Source organism: Dipteris shenzhenensis, chromosome 11 (genome assembly GCF_047967505.1).
Source record: "Dipteris shenzhenensis isolate YYH24624 ecotype China chromosome 11, Dip_SZ_1.0, whole genome shotgun sequence".
Lineage (NCBI taxonomy): Eukaryota > Viridiplantae > Streptophyta > Polypodiopsida > Gleicheniales > Dipteridaceae > Dipteris > Dipteris shenzhenensis.
This window is the reverse complement of record NC_141606.1, coordinates 19,721,825-19,743,444: the sequence shown is the minus strand read 5'-3', so window position 1 is coordinate 19,743,444 and position 21,620 is coordinate 19,721,825. Positions and strand designations below refer to the sequence as shown.

Below are 21,620 nucleotides of genomic sequence, written 5' to 3'. Positions count from 1 at the left end.
CCCGTTTTCCCGTTCTCCCCTTCCCAGAACGTGGCATTCGTGTATGACATGGCATTCTGGTGCCCGTTCCCCCCTTCTCCCCTTCCTGGAACGTTCCCGTTCTGACAACCGAATTTTCAAAACGTTTCTGTTCCTTGGTAACTATGCTCGCCACAATGTAAGACAGCCCGACAAACGCAGATCCAAGATATTTTCACGGCTCACGAGAGTCATAACTGTGTCAGGGTTTGGTTTCTGAGTCCCACCTCTGAGATTGAGATTGATTTGAATTGATACAGCACGTTTCTAATTGATTGTGATTTTGCTATGAGCTCAGCAAAGCAGCATAGTTTAGTTTAGTACTCAGCAAGGGATCGAGCGTGTCCTTTGCTCTAGCCCGTTGAGGCTTGTATGAGTCTTCCTTTTTGTGCACTTAGCCCGAGAAACCTCTTGCGGACGTTAATATATCTTTCTTTCTTTCTCTCTCTCTCGTCCGCTGAGGAGCTCTAGAGACATCTAGATACACTACTGGTTTTTTGCGAGTCTCATGACTTGAAGGTCAACCTGGGTAAAACCAAGGTTATGATCTTCATCACCTCCAGAGCAGCCACACACAGAGAGCAGTTTACTTTTGTTCGGGCACCAGTTGAGATTGTTTCATCATACACATACTTGGGGGTTTTGTTTTCAGGACCTATCTTCATGATGAGACCGGCGATGCAGGCCCGCCTGAGTAGATGTTACGCTTCCTTGGCTCGACTGGAGAGACAGTGCTTCCACTTGCACTTTCAGGACCGGTGAACCAAGGTTCTCCTTTTTGACTCCTTGGTCTGACCTGCGGGCATGTACGGTAGCAATTGTTGGGGACCAGATCTCTTTGATACAGAGTGGGCTCGAGTGGAGAGATTACAGGCTCTCTTGCTCTCACGGACGATACACAGCAAGCCATCAATCCCTCATTAGATTATCCAGGTTGAGTTCGGGGCATTTCCTATGCAATTAGATGTTGTATCACTTATCTCTACCGAGTGTGGGCATACGGCTCGTGTACCACAAGGCGACGCAGGCTACCTTGGTTCGCACTAGCATCTTCTATGGTGCTAGCAGCTCAAGGTGATCAGAGATGTTGGTACGCACGCACATGCGGGTGGTTTGAGAGATTGGGTTATCATATAGACAGACTGCCACCCTTCCAGTACATCATTGATGCTCCAGTTGTTCCGTTCTGGGGCAACAAATTCAACCCAATCATTTGGGAGGATCTTCTATAGCTACACACATTCAGGACCTTGGCTAGCATAGGCAGAGCTCCCTATGAAGCTCAGTTTTTGTTGGGACCACTGCTTGCACATTTCAGCAGAAGGTTCATCATCCCACCAGGGTACACCTAGGTCCACCTACCACATTCACTTAGGATTGCCCTTGAATAGGTACGGGTCTCATCGCATCGACTCTGTATCGAGAGCGGGCGTCAGAGGGAATACCCAGGGAGAGTCACATTTGCACATTGTGTGAGCGTCATGAGGTGGAGTCAGAGGAGCACTTTCTTTTCCGTTGCCCAGTCTATTATGAGATTTGTGGGCGATACTGTTGCCTTTTCAGAGAATTGTTTGAGGGCCTCTTCAGACGACTCCTATACCCAGACCAGACATGCTTGTCAGCTTTTATCCACGAGGCGGTCCGACTTAGAGATCGTCTCATCAGATCGAGGAGACAAGAGTAGGGGATTGTGCCCGGCCCATCCCAGAAGTACGATCAGAGAGTTCTTCTAGGTAGAGGAGGTTGATGCCACGGTTAGCAGGAGAGGCAGAGACCTTGAGATCGAGACACGACACATCAGGCAAAGGACAGACTCACAGATCACACTCATTGACATCTCCTCTTCCTTGGGGTGTAGCTGACCGAGGTTACAGTGGTGCTCGTCAGACGTCGGGTAGCAGTGTGGAGGGCACAACAAGTTACTCGTCTAGATAGCAGACAACGGTCCATTACTGGCTTCCTGCCTGCACTGCCTAGTCCATCGTCGGGTGTATCTTGATGTTCTACATTGTATCGTATTGGATCAAGCTATGTCTCCACATGAGGATGATGATGCTAGGATGGCTGCTTAGGTTTATGGTGGACATGTACTATGATATCACTGACTATGTCTACACACAATTTTTTAGCATGGGTTAGGATGCTTGCTTAGTAGCTCCACCCTTTTGCTCATTGTATTAGGTTTTTCTTCAGTCTCATAGACCCATTGGTCTTTAGCAGACTTTAATAAACTTTCTTTCTTTCTTTCTTTCTCTCTCTCTCTCTCTCTCTTTCTCTCTCTTTCTCTCTCTCTCTCGCCCTCTCCAAGCTTCCTACTTTACATGAAGTCAAGGTCACTGAACACGTAGCAATTTCTCAGCAGCAAAACCCATTCGATACAATGCTACTTCCCACCCATCATTTAGTAAATTCTTTGTCATGTCTAGTATCACATCAGGATTTATCAACTTTTTGTAATCCACCATTGCTGCATCAAGTTTAACCTTATTGTCCTCAAAGTAATGAAGCTCGAGAGTCCTGAAAGGAAATTTGATTAGATTGCCACCACCCTGGGATAAGAAGCACATCAAGAAAGGCTGCTAGACTTGAATGGCAGTGCCTTCCAAGACAGTCATATGATTGCGTAGGACTATACCATGGTATACTTTTGAAAGTAAATACCCAAATGCAGATGTCAAACTCGCATACAAGGCATCCCTTTGTGATTCTGTCACGAACAGGACCAACGTTGATCTTTTCTTATCTGCCATAGGACCTTCTATGATAAACCGCACAAGTTCAACTATCTGTGACACTGTTCATCTATGAAAAATACACATGGCTTCTCCCAAGCATGACCGCTCATTGTTATGAAATGCTGTGTATCAATGCCATTGATGTGTGCAAAATTTGTATCATTATCTGATAGCAAGATATCATAGGAGAAGCTGAATGGAGAACCATCATCTAAACCACCAATCGCTCTACCTTGGGCAGTGGACTGCAAGGCCTTTTTCTTGATGTCCATATATTCTGTCTCAACAACCTTTGGCATTTTAGCTCTTAGATCCTTTGTTGGTGTGGCATCTGCATCCATTGAAGCCAACCACTTTCTAGCCCATGTCTTATCAAGGAGTTGACCTAGGCTAAGTGCTTTCTTCTTATCCACATTAATTGACTTGCTAGCTAACTCATCATCATATTTCAATAAAAACAATAGTGTCACAGGTCAGATGAGACTAAAGTCTACTTCAGGGAGTGGTGGGCTGGTAAGATTGACAGGCCAACCAGAGAGACTTTCAGACTCATCAGGAGAAAGAGAGCGAATGAGGAGGTTCCTTTCTTAGCAAATAGTGACTCCACTCATGTCACTTCTACAGAGGAAAATTTGCAAGTAATATTTCAACACTTTTAAAACTTACTAGCTACTACTGTAGAGCCAAGTGCTGAGGTAATGAGAGCAAGGTAGGATTGTTAGTTAGCCAGAGAGAAACCAGGTTAGAACTTTGTCGAGTTCTTTTCAACTCAAAAGCAGCAAAAGAGGCATGGCTAATCGAAAGACTCTTGGAAGGATGGGTTGCCAATAGAGTTCTACAAGGTTCTTTGGGAGTTGGGAGGGCCCTATCTCTTGTTGCTGTGGCATGAGAGTGTCCTAGACCAACAATTACCTTGTCATGTAAATGGGGGTATAATCAAGCTCATCCCAAAGGAGGGCAACAAGGAGGAGCTAAAAAATTGGAGACTACTCACCGCGGTGAATCGCAGCTATAAGATATATGCCAAAGCCTTAGCTTCAGGATCCAAAGGAGAATGTACACTTGGATCGTACAAGAGCAAGAAAGGGTTTATTAAGGATAGGCATGTACTTGAAGCCATTGTTAACATTTGGGAGGGATGTGAGTATGCAAAGGACACTAAGGACATGCATTTGGGTTTGTTAAGGACAAGCATCGGCTTGAAGCCATTGTTAACATTTGGGAGAGACGTGAGTATGCAAAGGACACAAATCAAGACGTGTGCTTCCTAAAGTTGATTTTGACAAGGCTTATGATTGAACTTTCTGATACAAACGTTCAAGGACGTGGGACTCGGTTAAGGCCAATGTGCTTTTGCCAAAAGGGTTTACAATGTTGGGGTCCATTGCGGAAAAAAAGAGAGTTTAGGTGGAAGGCTTGGCTAGAAATCAGGAGAGTTTAGACTCTTCAATTGGGATCAAGCTCGGGTTATGGGTAGAATTGAACTCTGGACTGGGAACACCCAGTGGAAAGGGGGTGTCCTCCTTAGTCTACAGAAAAGAGTTCAGTTCGATGGGGGCTGCACACCTCTGACAAGGCAATCAAATGCATATTTATTGGTTACAGCCAGGAGAGCAGAGGGTATAGGTTATACCAACCAAATATTAGGAAGATTATTGTCAGTAGAGATGTAATCTTTGCTGAACATTCGGCTTCTCCTCTTGTGGACTGCAAAGCTAAGCCAGAAGTTGACATGTTTGATGGCTTTGACTCTTGGTTACCTCTGCCTTCCTGAGAAGGGGACTTTGGCCAGCAACATGAGCCTCTTGCAGGCCCTTCAACAAGCAATGATCAGCTAGTACCCCATGCTGATTTGCAGATTTCTCTTCCAGCACAAAATGATCCCACTATTCATGATGCAGTGATTGAAGAAAGAGCTGTCAATAGACAGCAAAGACAAGTTTCCAGATGGCTTCTTGATACATTGAGGGACAGCAAACAAGATCAGCCTTTTGCTGCCCAGACAAGATCAGGGAATAGACAGATGCATGGTCACTTTCTTGAGTTTGCACTCCTTGCTACAGCTTGCAATGAAGAGCCTTTGTGCCATAAAGATGCTTTTGACAGCAAAGAGTGGATGGATGCAATGAGAGCTGAGTTACAATCCATTGCCAAAAATGACACATGGGAATTAGTAGATCTCCCCCCCGGCAAGCATGCCATTGGTACCCGGTGGATCTACAAATCAAAAAGGAAATTTGATGGCAGTATAGATCGACACAAAGCTCGTCTTGTTGCAAAAGGGTATGCCCAACAACAAGGCATTGACTTTGAAGAGACATTTGCTCCCAGGATTACTACCATTAGATGTGTCATTGCCATTGCAGCCCATCATCATTGGCAAGTGCACCAGCTTGACATCAAAACTGCCTTTCTTCATGGGGATTTAGAAGTCTATGTCACACAACCTCCTGGCTTTGAGGTTGTTAATTCTGAAAACAAGGTATGCCGGCTTAGAAAAGCCCTTTATGGTTTGAAGCAGGCACCCAGGGCATGGTATGCCAAAATTCATGCACACTTACTATGCCTTGGTTTTCAGAATAGCCCCACAAAATCCACTCTTTACATCGGTAGGAGTGGATCTAATTTTTTAGTGCTGATTTTATATGTGGATGATATGCTCATCATGGGCCTAGATACTCAGTATATTGATTTGCAGCGGATTTTTGAAATGTCAGACATGGGACAGCTCCACTATTATTTGGGCATTTAGTTTGCTCATGTTGAGGGGTGTATCATGATGTCTCAGTCCAAGTATATTGGACAGCTCCTTGATCATTTTCAGTTCGAGGATTGCAAGCCAATCTCTACTCCAGTGGACTCTGGCTTCAAATTTTCAGCTCATGATGGGAGCCCACTATGTGATATTACTCTTTATTAGCAGGCTGTTGGATGCCTTATTTATTTATGTCACACCAGACCTGACTTACAGCATGCAGTATCTCAGCTCAGCAGATTCATGCACATGCCCATCTCACAGCATTGGCAGGCAGTGAAGAGAGTTTTCAGATATCTCAAAGGCACTCAGAATTTAGCCCTCTTCTATGGTGATCAGGACTTACTTACCATGCATGCTTACACGGATAGTGATTGGGCAGGATGTTCTGACACGAGAGTGTCACATATTGGCAATTGTTTTTTGCTTGGCAATTCATGTATCTCTGGGCTTAGCAAGAAGCAACCAATAGTTGCGACATCTAGCTGTGAGGTTGAGTACATGGCAGCTTTCACCGCTACAGTAGAGTGTGTTTGGCTTCGACAATTACTTACAGATCTTGGTATTTGCCAAACATCCTCCACTATGGTCTACACTGACAGCCAGAGTGCCTTGGCCATTGCGCGTAACCTAGTGTTTCATGCGCGTACCAAGCACATTGAAGTTCATTATCATTATGTTCGAGAGCAGTTGTTAGCAGGAGACAGAGAGTTGTCCTGTCTTTCCACAGAGGACAACATAGCAGATCTGTTTACAAAGGCACTTCCTCGTCCCAAGTTCGAAGTCTTCCGCCAGGCTTTACACTTGGTTCCCTTTGTTACGTGATCTGACATACCTTGTACATTCATAGGTGGTTATATCCTTTTGGATGAACATGTGTCACCATGATAAGAAAATACTAGGTATTTTGAGACGTTTTCAGAATACTTCAGCCCATACCATGGAGGGGGGTTTGTAGGCCATCTTCTCCCAGTTCTAGTGATGCCCTATGGGCCTTGGTATGTGCCTTGTAGGCATAGGTATAGGCACTTAGTCTTTTTTGTGCCTTTTATGCCACCTAGGACACTTAGTCCTATGTGACACCTAGGACACTTAGTCCTAGGGTTCAGGTACAAGTACTATGTACTTCTTTTTCATAACACTAGTTGACGTGACGGCTGTTCATCTATCGACTCTTTGTACCTTGCCCTCTCTCTTTCGTTTAATGATATTACAAAAACCATACGTGAGAAAATATCAATCCTTCTCTGGCTTATCCTCCATAAAGTTGTGTGGACAAATTGCAGAGGTGAGTCCCTAGGCAAGGAAGAAAGTATGTGTGAGGGATGCCCAGGGTACAAGGAGGACATATTCCATTTGTTTTTTGCATGTCCTAATGCCAGGACAGTCTGGAAATTAATTCAAATTGAGATAGGGGAGCCCGTAAATTGGACTGCGATTCTTCTAGGGGATGTAGAAAGGGTCAAACAGGAGCTTTGGATGGTCAGGCCTGATGGCCAGGAACAATCTCCAGCTCAATAGTGTTCATAGTAGCTCTGAAGTTTGGCATAATGGTGTTCTAGAAATGTTTTGTCAAAGATGGCTTTCTTTTTCCTCATGAAAGGTCGTGTTATGAACAATATTGTAGATCTTTTTTTGATCAATATGTACAAATATATTTCCTGCTTTAGAAAAAAAGGTGACTGCAAAGCTCCTTCCTGGGAGCTTCAAAACTGCATAAAACACTGCTGAACTGGTTAAACCAGTTTGAATCAGCAAAACAGAGATAAACTGAACCTTAAAATTGAGGTAGAAGCTCACAAATGAGAAAATGAGTACCGAAACACTTTGAGATTTGTTTATGCAGACAGATGCTCTAGAAGAATGCTGAAAAGTGTCTTGCAAAGTGGATCTGAACAGCTGCGAAATTCACAGAAGCAGCTAAAAAATGCTCATTGGCAAAAGTCGCGTCAAATGTGCCTTCAATAAACTGTTTTGCTGGTTGTTTGGGCTGCAAAAATGTAACAGTTGTGGCTCAGACAGCTCCTAAATGAGTCGCAGTTCAGCACAGCAGTAGGCAGCGCTGTGAATCAGCTTAGAACAGCTGCAAGAGAAGTCACACTTGCCGGAAACAGCACCAGAAAGCTCCAAATTGCTGCAAATGCACTCGCACTGACAGAAAGCAGGTCTAGGCAGCTCCAAACAGGGTCGCTCTGCTGGGTACTGCAGCAGAGAAGCTCTAAAAGTAGGCAGACTTCTGCAAAACTGCTGCTGCACCTGGAGAGGTGGTTTGAAGCTGCTACTGTCACTTTCCCAGCGATGGAACTGCTCCAAACAGGCTTAAACGGAGAGGGCAGATTTGGAACTCTGCTTTGACACCACGGAAGGGTTGCAAGTAAGCAATGGAGCAGCAAAGCGAAGATGGAGAGCTGTGTTAATGAAGTGCAATGAAATTGATGAGACATCACTTTGAGTGACAACCTTAAAACCCTAGGCTGGTCCCCCATGGGGCAAAAATTAAGTCGCAGTTTGACTTTATCCAAATGAACTAATAGTGCAAACTATCACACTAACTAAAACCCTATCAAATGCCATATTATTAGCTGTGGTTTGATGGAACAGTGTGCACACTAACTAGCCTACAAGGCCATAGTAGGGGTAAAACCTATCAAATGCTACATTGTTAGCTGTGGTTTCATGGGACATGTTTTTGCATCTTGTAGCTCTAGGTTAATTTTATGGCATTTCTTTTGGTTAAAAATATTCGGAGAGGGAATACTTCCATTTATAGGCCAACCCTCCTCAAGGTGAGATTGAAGTTGCAGAGGTCTCAAGAAATGATTGCCATACTCCTTGATTTGTGAATTGTGGTGGCGACAGATTGAATCACTCCTTACGTCACATGATAGTAGTTGTAGACCATAATTTTCTTGCAATTGTTCAATTTCTAAAGGATTACATTGGCTGGTTAGGTTTATTAAGTAGGTTTTCAAAGATAAAACATTGCCCCTGCCTCCCCTAGGACTTACTACAACAAAAATGGGAAAATCTTGTCTCTCATAGTAACTTTCCTTTAGTCCTCATTGTTTTATCAGAACCTTAACATCACAAGATATTTTTTGGTATGCCACATTTTATATTTTGTGACGTGCTTCATTAATTTTATATTGAAATGTGTTGTTTTTGTAGGATAAAGCGACGAAAGGACGGCAAGGGCTTGGCATCGTAGGTCGTCCGAAAAAAATTGGAGGGGCACATTGGAAAGGTCAAAAGGTGAATCTTGACAGCAGTGATGATGGTGATGATAATGCACAAAAACAAGAGGCCATGGATGTTCAAGACGGCAAGATGATTGATTTGGATGCCGTGTGCGACGAAAAGGAGCACAAAATAAAGGCATTTGCAGCTCATGGTCCAGAAGGAAGGCACCCGAAGAAGTCAAAGCAAACAAGAAAGGAAGATGTAAAGATCAAGCAAAAATGGAAAAGATTGTGTGAGCAAGTTTTACAGGAGGTGTGTTTTCCAAATGTCCTTGTTTTTGTTTCAAACTTCTTGCTAGGCCATCGTTAGCTCGAGCATAGAAATTTAATTATTTATGAATCTTTTTCTTTTTCTGAAGTTTAGTAAGGCCTGCCTTTTGCTCTAAGCTTTTGTAAGTTTCTTGGACCTACATGGATGTAGAAAAAGGTTGTGGATCGTCACTTTAATTCCTTTTTTTTCCTAACTTCTATTTAAGCAAGTTTGTAGTTGCAAGGAGTTAGGAATGATGGCGTTTGTAATATTTTGAATTTATTTTGGTTAGAGCTTGCCTTGATACACATTCATATGTTTTAGCTCAAGAAATTAAAAATGATGTTAATAAAAAATGTCTCAGCCTTGACCTATTGAAAAGAGCTTGAGGTAGCAATCACCATATATAATCATTCTTAAATTGAAAATATGATGTTCCACAATTCATGCAAATTCAATAACACAAATTCAGGTGACATAATAATAAGTGATGAAGCTCAACATAATTGAAAGTGTTGCGAGTCATGACTTCGATGAAAAACACATTAATGCAGAGTTAAAGCTTATAAACCTAGGGACTAGTTAATACTAACTAGTAACTAGGCAATGGTAAGTACTTTCTATCCACTAGGTAGTAGTCTACTCTCTCTGGAGAGTTTATACTATGATCTTTATCTATAATTTGCAATCGATGATCATCTTGACTTCTTTGCAGAGAAGTCTACATTGGCTTGCTCTTCGCCAATGCCTTTATACACTCTTATGCTGAAATATCTTTACTGAATTAGTTGTAGGTGTCCCCTGCCCCCCCCTTTTCTCCCAAAACTCCTTTTTAAGTTGTAGGTATGCTTGGAGGTGTGGCCTTTGCATAGGCTTGATTGGGTCTCAACCTATGCTATGGCTAATCATCATACCGAGTTTCGAGTTGACAATCGAGATGAAATTGTCACTCCCTACAATATCTTGCATGTTGGTGCTTATGAAAAGACTCTTTGTAGAGCTATGCATAGGCATCTTGCTCTTCCTCTAGGATCTCAAGCATGGTGGGGGGTCTTGTCAATGTCCACCTTGTTGATGCTCAACCTATACATTACAAATTGAAGTCTTAAGTCTTCTATAAACATGGATTAAAGTGAAGCTGATAGCTAGCCTCATATTGGGAATAAGACTTATGATTGATTTCTAAAATGTAGGGTTACAAATTGAAAAACTTGGAATTTTTCTTGGATAGTCTTTGTTAGAGTCTTGCTATGGTAGAAGCATACGTTCCAATGATTAACGTAATAAACTTCAGGAAGTAATTAGCCTTTAAAACTGAAATAGAAGTTTCACACACACATCCTTCGTCAACTCATGGGTTTAGAAGAAAAATAAGCTAAGTATGTGCACCCACTAGGGTGTGAATGAGGTGCATCCCCTCGCAAGGCTAAAACGCGTTGTGTTTTGTTAAAATTGAAAGTTACAACAGTAATCAAGATCTTCGGATAGAACCAATCGCCCTAGAAGTCCTATTACATTTATCCACTCAAAAACAGTGACATCTCTTAAAGTAGAAGTTCAAAACTGGAGTGCACAGGAATAAAAGATGGATATACACAAAATTGAATTGTAGTTTCAGGGACATGCTTCTATGTAAGTAACACTTTGCTCTTGGATTGAGATTGTGGCCAAAATGTCAGAAAGGGGCTGGCCTTACCGACCCAGGGCAGCCCATTGGACCGACCCCATGTAATGAATGTGGGAAAAAGATGGATTTTAAGGGGGAAATAGATGGGAGAATAGTAGGGGAAATGTGGGAACTGTGGGGGACTATATAAGTCAACCCAAAAGGATTGTAAGGGGCTATTGATTTGACGTCTAATCCACTTCTCCTTGCTTCCTTCATCACTTGTGTACTTCCAGTCTTGTTCTCTCTACTTCCCTCCCCTATTCCTTCTCTATCTCCCCCTGCCTTCCGTGGCTTTCTCTCACTTCCCCATTCACCTTCACTACATTGGTATCAGAGCCCCGACTCTGGCACCTTTGTTTCCAGCAGCTGCGCCGTGGCATCTATTACTAGCAAGCAAAGACTCGTCCGTTGAAAACCAGCTTTCAGGAGGAGCTCAATCGCTCCACTCAAGCCCTGAATCAGTTGCTCAACCCCATCAGCCCCTCAGCCGTCAGCTAGGCTGCATAGCGGGCACACGTCCGCCCGTTAGCACCGTCAGCCTCTCCGTTCCGTTCATGCCTTGTTCCGGAAAGGCCGTTCCATCTATTTGCATATCTACAGGAAGTTTTCCCTTTGTCCCGTCCAGCCCGTTTCGTCACGCCTAGCCTCGTTCTGTGCGTCTACATCCCGACCTGCATTCCGTCCGTCCAGCACTTTCCGTGAGCATCCCATCCAACATATTTCCCCAACTGCCGTCCGCATGTCTCCCTCCCATTCTATCTGCCCGTCCGCTCCCATGCGCCACCCGTCTACTCGTCTCGCCGCCCGTTCCGTGCCAGTCTGCGCCTGTGCGCTGCCATCCACGCCCACCTGCAAACCTTAGCCTCTAAGGTTGGGATTGGTTGGTTGGTTAGGTTAGTTTAGGTCTGGTTAGGTCTCGCTAGTTAGTGGATTGGGTTACTTTGGCTAGGTTTAGTTAGGTTAGTGTTTGGGTAAGGTTAGGTTTAGTCAGTTTGGCTTAGTACTCACTAAGGTTAAAGGTTGGCTTAGGTTGGTCTAAGACAGTGTCCTAACAGTCCTAAAGGTCTAGGCTAGAAGTGTACTAACTACCCTAGGTGTCTTAGTTGTCCTAGCTTCCCACCCCAAAAAAAAAAAAAAAAAACCTCTTTTAGGGTACTCCTACAGCCCTATTCTGGGCCTTTCTTAGCCACCTTCGTGGCTCATTTTGAGCCCCGTTTCCAGCCTCTTCACCGAGCTTTCTTCGAACCTCTTCAACGACTGCTACTGACACCTCTCCAGCCTCTACATCGAGCCTTCGACACTTGGCACATGTGTCACTCATGGCACCTAGGCGTGCACCCCGGTCGGATGAGTCATCTGAGCACGGTGACGATGTTGCTCAGCAGGAGCAGATGCCGGTCACAGAGGGTGCATCTCCTTCACAGCCAGTTTCTGCTATGCCTACCGACACACAGTTTCTAGATGCATTGGCCTCGATGCTTCAGGGGGCTTTTCAACAGATGGGTCAGCAGTTGGGGCAACAGCTCACCACTGCTATGGCTATGCACGATACAGCTATCACCCAGATGGGTAAGAACATTGGGCAACAGATCACTACCGCCATCAGTATGCACAATAAGGGTAAGCAGCCCGCACCCCAGCACGGGGATCAGTCGGATAGCCAGGGTGATTTTTCGACCCACACAGGGGATTTATGGCTGATGGCCGTCGCACTTATGATGTTGGTTCTATGCATGCACCCCAGCATGGGGATTATGTTGATTCTGGTGATGCCTTGCCCGTGCCGCCGAGCACTTCTCTTATTGATTCTAGGCCTCCATTTGGCTCGCATATTTCATTGGCTGAGCCGTCCATTTTGGGCCGGCCCATTGGCACATTTTTGCCAACGGCGAGCATGCCTGGATTGGGTATTGGGTTTCAGGGCAGTTGGGAGAGGGGCCAGTCCTCTTCTCAACCTTTTTCTATGCCACCCACCCATCGAGATGTTTATGGCAGGCAGACTCAGCAGGGATTGCATGCTTCGATGACACCTCCTGTTAATACATTCAGTCAGACTCAGCCTGCGTATCAGGGAGGCAATGCTTTCAGTCAGACGCACTTTATGAATCAGGGGAGTGGTTCTCCTCACCAGCATGATGCTGGAAGTGGGCAGCATGCAAACATGGATGATATGCTTTCAGATGCCTTACGTTCATATAGGGCTTTGCCTGAGGATGTTCGTAATGAGATGCCCTTTTCACAGTATGTGAGCTTCAAGCGTGAGTATGCTGGTAGTCACTATAGGAATAACCCAGCCAAAGATGTGAAAGATAAAATCTCCGTGCATAAGTTTAAGGGTGACACTCGCACTCCCAATGAGTTGGAGGAGTGGCTCACGAAGCTTGAAGATTATTTCCGCTTCTACCCTAAGAATGGTGAGGAGAGGATCATTTTTGCTGGCATGCATTTACAGGATTATGCACATACATGGTGGCGTTACATGCGAGAGTCACCTCAGAAGCCTACCACCTAGAAACAGTTCAAGGAGCTTATGGTCACGACCTTCGTCTCGGCCCTGATCCTTGAACAGTACCTTGCTGAATTCTATGCACTGTCACAGACAGGTACGGTCCAGGAGTACTTGCAGCGTTTTTGGAGACTTTCTTTGTTTGTACAGGATATTTATGAGAAAGGGAAGTTGCTGCGTTTTATACAAGGCTTAGATCCCTCTCTAGCTGCTGATGTGAGTGCTCACAATCCTCTAACCATTGAGCGAGCAGCCCAGCTTGCTGAGGTGTTTGAACCAAAATATGCTGGCAAGTACAAGCATGTGTCACATAGCTTCTATGGTACTGCTTATGATGCTGACAGGAAGACTAATTCTGCTGATTGGATTGATAAGAAACCAGCAGCTGCTTCCTTCCCACGATATCCAACGGTTTCTGGAAGTAAGATGCCATATGCAAAGCCATACAGGCCCATGGATGCAAAGACAGGTGTCAAAACCAGTGCTGGTTTTGGCAAATCAGAAGTTACACAACATTCCAGAGCCATAATGGACAGTAGGAAGAAGGCAAATTTATGCTTTAGGTGTGGAGAGAAATGGACACCTGAGCACCGAGATGTGTGCAAAATGAAGAATGTCAGCTCAGCCAAACTCAGCATGATAATTGAATTATGTGATGATGATGAAGTGGCTGATGTAGTAGACCCACATGATGTCTCTCATGAGAAATTGACAGGAGCTCATGATGCAGATGAGTCCCCTGACACAGATGCCACAAAGGGGACTGTTTTTTCCTTTTGATCCGGTGGGGCTATTGAGCAAACCTCTCATGTGATGCATGAGATTGATATTCAGCCTACATGTAGCAGGAAAGGCCGTAAGCCAACACTCTCTGTGTTGGAGCATCAACCTACAATGCCTTTTCATGTTAGAGGTGATGCTAATGGTAATGTTCCTGTGGATGATGAACAGATTTATTGGGATGCCCAGTCTACACTGTATACCATCTCACTACATGCCTTGATGGGTGCCAAAAGTGCTGACACAATCAGGTTGAAGGGAATGATTAATGGCATTGGTAGACAGTGGTAGCACTCACAGTTTCATTAATTGTAGAACATTGCAAAGATTGGGATTAGTTGCTACAGAGATAGACCATGGTCTGAAAGTGGAGATCGCGAATGGACAGCACATGATCAGCAAACATTGTTGCCAGGATGCCAGGATCAAGTTTTCTGATCATTATGAGTTTGCAGGTGATCTTTTGGCATTGGATATGGGACCCATAGCTGCTGCACTGGGTTGTGATTGGCTGAAATCCTTGGGGAAAATTAGTATAGATTTGAATGCTTTATCTCTTGAGTTTTGCCACAAGGGTAGAACTGTTACATTGCAGGGCATTGTGAATCAGAAATTACAGGTCATTTCAGCAAGGCAGCTAGCTAGGGAGCTCAAGAACAAAAGTGCCATTTATGCATTGAATGTCTCTGTACCTCAGGAGGGTGGTATTCCCCATGTAGATAATTGTGAAATGCAGAAATTGCTCTTAGAATTTGGGGATGTGTTTGCTGATATGCCGTCTGAGTTGCCCCCAAAAAGAGATGTTGATCATGCCATAGTTCTGGAACATGGCAGTAAACCAATAAACAAGGCCCCGTATCGACTTTCTAAGGTTGAACGGGAAGAAGTGGCAACACAGGTGCAGGATTTAATTGAGAAGAACTTATTGATCATAGCACCTCGCCTTTTGCATCTCCAGTACTCTTGGTGAAGAAGAAGGATGACTCTTTTCGTATGTGCATTGATTACAGAGAATTGAATAAGACCACCATTAAGAACAGGTTTCCTATTCCCAGGATTGATGACCTGCTGGATGAACTCAAGGGTGCTCAGTATTTCACGAAGATTGATTTGAGGTTAGGTTACCATCAGATCAGGATGAAAGAGGGTGATGAGCATAAGACTGCCTTTCCTACAGAAAGAGGATTATATGAGTTCAAGGTGATGCCTTTTGGTTTGACTAATGCACCAGCCACCTTCCAGGCACTCATGAACAAGATCTTACACCACCTTCTTTTCAAATGTGTGCTGGTATTTTTCGATGACATTCTCATTTATAGTAAGGATGCACAGGAACACATTGACCATGTCCGACAAGTGCTAGAAATCTTGAGGATTCATCAGCTTTATGCCAAGGCTAGCAAGTGCACATTTATGGCAGAGAGGTTGAATATCTTGGTCATGTTGTAAGCAGGCACGGAATCAGGGTAGACCCAGCTAAGGTGAAATGCATTAAGGAGTGGCCGCAGCCACAAAATACCACGCAGCTTAGATGTTTCTTGGGTCTTGCTTCTTTTTACAGGAGATTCATTAGGCACTTCGCCAAAAGGGCTGCCCCTCTCACTGATTTGCTGAAAAAGGATGCCTTCCAATGGTCAGAAGCAGCACAACTCAGCTTTGATAACCTCAAGGATGCCCTTAGCAATGCACCTGTATTGGTGTGCCCTGATTTCTCACGGTCTTTCATTGTTGAGACGGATGCCAGTGGCAAAGGTTTAGGGGCTGTCCTAAAACAAGAGCATGGTGTGATTGCTTTTGAGAGCAGGAAGTTTAATGCCAGGGAAATGAATTATCATGTTTATGATCAAGAGATGCTGGCAATCTTGCATGCTTTTGCAAAATGGCACCACTACCTGTACGGTAGCAAGATTAAGGTCAAAACGGATCACAGGACACTCAAGTACTTCTTAACGCAGCCTAATTTATCCATGAAGTAGAAGAGATGGCTGGCTGCAGTTCAGTCCTATGATTTTGACATTGAATATAGAAAGGGGAAAGAGAATGTGGTTGCTGATGCCTTGTCCAGGATGTGGTCATGCAAACTGTCTGCCATTTCCACGCTTCATCAGGAGTGGATACTTGGGATTCTGGAGGAATACATGCAAAATTCTGATGCAGCCCCTATTTTTGTGGAGTTACAGAGTCCGTCCAGCCAAGGACATGTTCGATTTCAGCTCCACAACGGACTGTTATGGTGCAGGGACAGAATTTATCTTGTGCGAGACTCCAAGTACAGGTTGATGGTATTACAGGAAATGCACTCATCCTCTATGCCAGGGCATACAGGTATCACAAAAACATATGAAAAAGTCAAGGAGAGCTTTATTTGGGATGGTTTGTGGCGAGATGTGGTTAAGTTTGTCAGTGAATGTTTGCCCTGCCAACAAAATAGAGTGGACAGCCGGTTACCCGCAGGCCTTCTGCAACCGCTACCCATTCCTGAAGGCAAATGGACTCACATTGCCATGGACTTCATTACAGGCTTGCCTTCTACAGATAAGGGTTGGGATAGCATATTTGTGGTGGTTGACAGGATGACTAAGCAGGCCCATTTAATACCGACTAGGACTCGGTACTCCGCTTCACAGGTTGCCTGGCAATTCATTGAGTATGTGTTCAAGCACCATGGTTTTCCTTAGGAGATTGTCAGTGACAGGGATGCTAAATTTATAGGTCACTTTTGGCAGGAGTTATTCACTGCAGTTGGTACTTCCCTTGCGCCTAGTACTGCTTATCATCCACAGACGGATGGACAATCAGAGAGGGTGAACAAGTGGTTGGAGGAGTATCTAAGGCATTACTGTCATGACACGCAGAAGTCTTGGGACAAATGGTTACCATTGGCTGAATTTTGCTACAACAGCACCAAACACCTCTCTATTGGCATGAGTCCATTCGAGGCTATGTATGGATGCAAAGTGGGAATGCCTTCCAGGGTTGCAGACTTGGCTGTGAAAAATCAGCAAGCAAGGAATGATTTGGAGAGTATGGATGCCCTTCTGCAGTTGGCTAAGAGGAATATGCAGGATGCCCAAGCCAAGCAGAAGAAGTATGCGGATGAACAAAGGAGGTACTTATCTTTTGAAGAAGGGGATTATGTGCATTTACGTCTCCATAAGAATCGATATTCCTCGCTGAAAGGTAATACCAACACAAAGCTTGCCCACAGGTATTATGGCCCCTACAAAATCATCCGCAAAGTTGGGCAGGTAGCATATCAATTGGAACTACCCAGTACCTCCAAGATCCATAATGTTTTTCCATGTATCCTTGCTGAAACCACATGTCGGACAGCATGTCCAGGTTCTTCCTGAGTTGCCTCCTGTGGATGAAGAGGGCCACATAATCTATGTGCCGGAGCAAATCAAGGGCTTCAGAGATCATGTACTCAGGAACAAAGCCTACACAGAATACCTCATCAAATGGAAAGGTTTAACGGAAGATGAGAATTCTTGGCAACCTGAGAGCATTGTGCAGGACTACCCCTATCTCCTACAGAGTTGATCAGTTTCTGTTGTATCCTTCTCATCCAGGGCAGCCTCTTGGAAATTTTGAGGGCAAAATTTTTTAAGAAGGGATGGCTGTAATGAAGGTGGGAAAAAGATGGATTTTAAGGGGGAAATAGATGGGAGAATAGTAGGGGAAATGTGGGAACTGTGGGGGACTATATAAGTCAACCCAAAAGGATTGTAAGGGGATATTGATTTGACGTCTAATCCACTTCTCCTTGCTTCCTTCATCACTTGTGTACTTTCAGTCTTGTTCTCTCTACTTCCCTCCCCTATTCCTTCTCTATCTCCCCCTGCCTTCCGTGGCTTTCTCTCACTTCCCCATTCACCTTCACTACACCCCAGGTTTAGTTCTGCCTGACCAGACTGGTCGGGAAATGATCCAGTCACCGACTCCCATGTGGCAGTCTGCCACGTGATTGCTGATGTGGTGCGCACTGCTTACGTGCTGCGCTGTGCTGACGTGGCTGAGGACACAGCCGTTTGACTTGGTTGCTGACGAGCTGCTGATATCGCAGCCGAGCATGCCATGGGTTGTGGATGCCTTTGACAATTTGATAGTGAATCTCAATGTGCTTGCTATGGTCATGAAAGACTGGACTCCTTGCCACAGCCATAGCACTCTGATTGTGAGTGAGAATGGTAGTGGGTGTCTGTTGACACTCACGAAGATATGCAAGCAAAGTTTTTTCTGTACGTTACCGTAGGGAAATGGGTACGGGTACGGAAGTAGGATTGGAGTATGTTTCAGCCCCTGGGGCTGAATCATATGTGACCCTAATTAAAAACAAAAAACAAGAAAATATACATTGTACACATTTAATTGACTGAGGGTTATATAAATTTCAACTTGAAACTCAAAATTCAAACTTGTATTAAAGTAGGATACATAATGATAGATCAATCATCAAAGTGGCACAAAGCAGCAGTGCACTGTGGAGTCTGGACAGTGGCACATTAACATATAATTTGTAGACACAAGGTAGTAGGAACTAAGAAGTAGATATTATACCAAAACATCAAAGAAAAGGATAAGCTTTATCATATGAGAAAGGGACCCACAGCCGGAAAGCAAGATGAAATGCATCACAAATGATGAGGCTCAAGTCTCAAGCTGCATCCTGATCCTCATCCTCATCTTGCCCATCATCATCATCATCAGCATCAGTGCCAGCATCCACCTCCTCATCATCTATATCATCCTCATCTACCTCGCGATTGTGAAGGACCAGAATGCAAATGTGTCCAATGCCCAAAAAGAATCTCCAACTTTGCTTGTATTCTGTAGTTGTGAATATATTGATGGTGCTCCGCTACTCTTGAACTGCTGCTCCAAGTGATGCCGTATGGGGACCCAAATGGTGCCTTTTATAGGGCTCAAGGCCCCCTCAAAATAATGGACCAGGTAGGGGCTTCCTGGCTGACTCAAACAGACCCCCCACTGACTTTATTGCTGTATATCACCCCCCCCCCCCCCCCACCCCCTTGGGGGTACACAAAATTAGGGCTGGCTGGCCCAGCCAGGCCATGTGGCAGGCTACCACTGACTCTGGCCTGTCCAGCCCTAACCCTAGCTCCATCTAGGGCCATATGCCGTCCAAAATCTGCCCATATCTGCTGCGAACCAGGGCACCTCTTCCTGCTGCTGTTTCCAGGCCCTCTCAACCCTCCGGCAATCAGCCCGTTCACCTGTCCGTACTGCTGATGTGGCTGTCCGTACTGATGTCATAGCATTGTGGAAACCCTGCGTAATCTGGCCCTTCCTGATCTTGGACATCTCCGGGACACTGCCATATCAGATCCACCCTCCAAGGTGGCTCCCAACGCCAGGTACTTCCTCTCTCTCTGCTCCCACATGGCATCCCATGTGCTGCCCATGTGGCAGCCCCATGACGCTTTCTATTATCCATGGTTCACCTCCCTGATGCAATTCTGATTTGGCGGCTTACAGGTGGGGAGATGACCAACCCTAATCCAACATCCAGCTTGACAGGCCCTATCTACTCAAATGATGCATTGCCGTACTGCTATTGGTCGGTCTCCATAAATACACCCATCTCACACCATTAAATTGGCGTATAATGTAATCAGGTACTTACTCTCTTTCTCTGCTGCCCACATGGCAGCCCATGTGCTGCCCCTGTGGCAGCCCCATGACCCTTTCTATTATCCCATGGTCCACCCCCGTGATGCAATTCTGATTTGGGGGCTTACAGGTGGGGAGGTGACCACAACCGTAATCCAACATCCAGCTCGACAGGCCCCATCTACTCAAATGATTCATCGCCATACTAATATTGGTCGGTGTTCATCATAAATACACACATCTCACACCATTAAATTGGTGTATAATGTAACAATGTTCTAATGTTATCTAGATCAAAGTTCCTTTTGGATGCAAGTTTTTTTGTTTCATTTGCATTGACTTTTATTGTGCACACCCATTGTTGCTTGATCTTGGCATTATTAAGATCTGCTTCCTCTGTACTTTCTTTTCCCTTAAACATTTCAGGTCTTGCTATTGCTGGAATAACCTTTTATATGGATTTACACTTTGTTTTAACAGGCATCAAGAATAGAAACTTTTATTCCAGAGGTCTGCATCTGCTTTTGCTCTATGCATGTTTGACGAGATTTGTGTCTTTTGTCACAGCAGGTTCCAAACCAAACTATGAGTATCAAACGTCTTCACAAACGTATTGCGGAAGCTTGTGACCTGTCCCATAGTAATGGTTCTTGTGATATTGAGCAAGCTGCTTTATCCTTTAAGGAGAAGGTATGAGTGTTTTTGTAGTAACAAAAGCTGATTTAATGTTATCTTGAGCTATATCAAGGCTTTTGTATCACGCTTTCAGACATTAGGCCTTGCAGTGTGTGCTAGCTTGCTGCATTGGTGCCAATAGGTGTAAGCATCTGTTTTAGGATTTTGCTTAAGAATCCTTACTTTCTGCTGCAGCTAAACAGGAGTTCAAAGTTTGTGGTCAAGGGAAAGAAGGTGTCTTTGGCAAAATTAACAGTATCATTGGATTTGACTAGTCTCTAGATCAAAGCAGCTGCTAATTTCTGGCAGCTTGTAACGTAGAGGTGATGCCACCTTAAAGTAGACACATTGTCTAATGGTGACGACATCAAGCAGCTACAGGAGCATATGCTGATGTTGAGAAGTACACTAGATCTGACAGAGCATCTTTGGCATGCTGTCTCTGAGGCTGACAATTCACATATAGATAGTGGGTTGGCCATGTGCTAATTCATATAACTTATTTTCCTGATTGAATTCGGTCATTTATAAATAATGGCATTTTCTGAGGTTCTCTCATATGGATATGCTTCTCAGCTTGCATCAAAGCTTGAGAAATATAAGGGGAGGGATTCTCAGAGAAGTGCTAAGGTTCATGGTTTGATATGCACGGCCAGGGTGTAAATCTTGATGAGAATTTCAGGGCTTCTTTCAGGGGCTGTTTCCGGTTCTGGTGTCCCACCTTTGGTCAGAAAAGGTCGTTGCAGAATTTCTCGTCTTGTTTAAATGGATTTCCAAATTGTCTTGCATCTTTTTTGTGTGTTTTTGGGAAGCGGGGTACTCTTTCCTCGAACTTGGATCCCTTGAAGGATTTCTAACTCTAAATGATTTCTGCCACTGTCACTCTCACAGGATCATGAACCATTGAATCTCTGATTAGAGAAATGCTTGGTATTATAAATATCAGACTTCATTTAGTCATCCTTCTACGGATTAAAGTTTTGCCCCTATAGTCCCTATGTGCGCTCTTTGAACCTGTGTACTTCTTTTAGAGATTAACCCAGGTGGGATTGTCCCATGCAGAGAACTACAAAGTTTGCAATATTGCCTGATGTGTCTTTTGAGCAAGGAACTCTCCCTTTCAGAGAGAATCCAGGTGGGGATTGTACGATGCAGAGAACTACGGAGTTTTCTGTAGAGTTATTACAAATGTTGGTTGCTTATCTTTCTGAAAAGCTTTACTCTGCAGGTAGTCATCAATGCCATTCTAGGATAAGTATGCTTGGGTTTGTGGATTTATATGTGAGGGCATATGTTTATACTATGGTCTACACCCACGGTTGGTCATTGATGACATCAGTGGGGTGTCATAGTAGCTAG

General features: G+C 44.4%; 1 protein-coding gene across 2 annotated transcripts in view; it reads left to right on the top strand.

Moving 5' to 3' along the window:
- LOC147896736 (D111/G-patch domain-containing protein) overlaps window positions 1-21,222 on the top strand; it is a 65,520-nt gene extending 44,298 nt beyond the window's left edge. The window contains exons 9-11 of one of the 2 annotated variants that reach the window (XM_087381976.1): window positions 8,677-9,000; window positions 20,154-20,276; window positions 20,457-21,222. In XM_087381976.1, coding sequence (XP_087238102.1) covers window positions 8,677-9,000; window positions 20,154-20,276; window positions 20,457-20,543 — 534 coding nt within the window. In that variant the 3' untranslated portion in view covers window positions 20,544-21,222. The remainder of the gene's footprint in view (window positions 1-8,676; window positions 9,001-20,153; window positions 20,277-20,456) is intronic. The other variant, XM_087381977.1, reaches the window with a different exon arrangement.
- The last annotated feature ends 398 nt before the right edge of the window (window positions 21,223-21,620 follow it).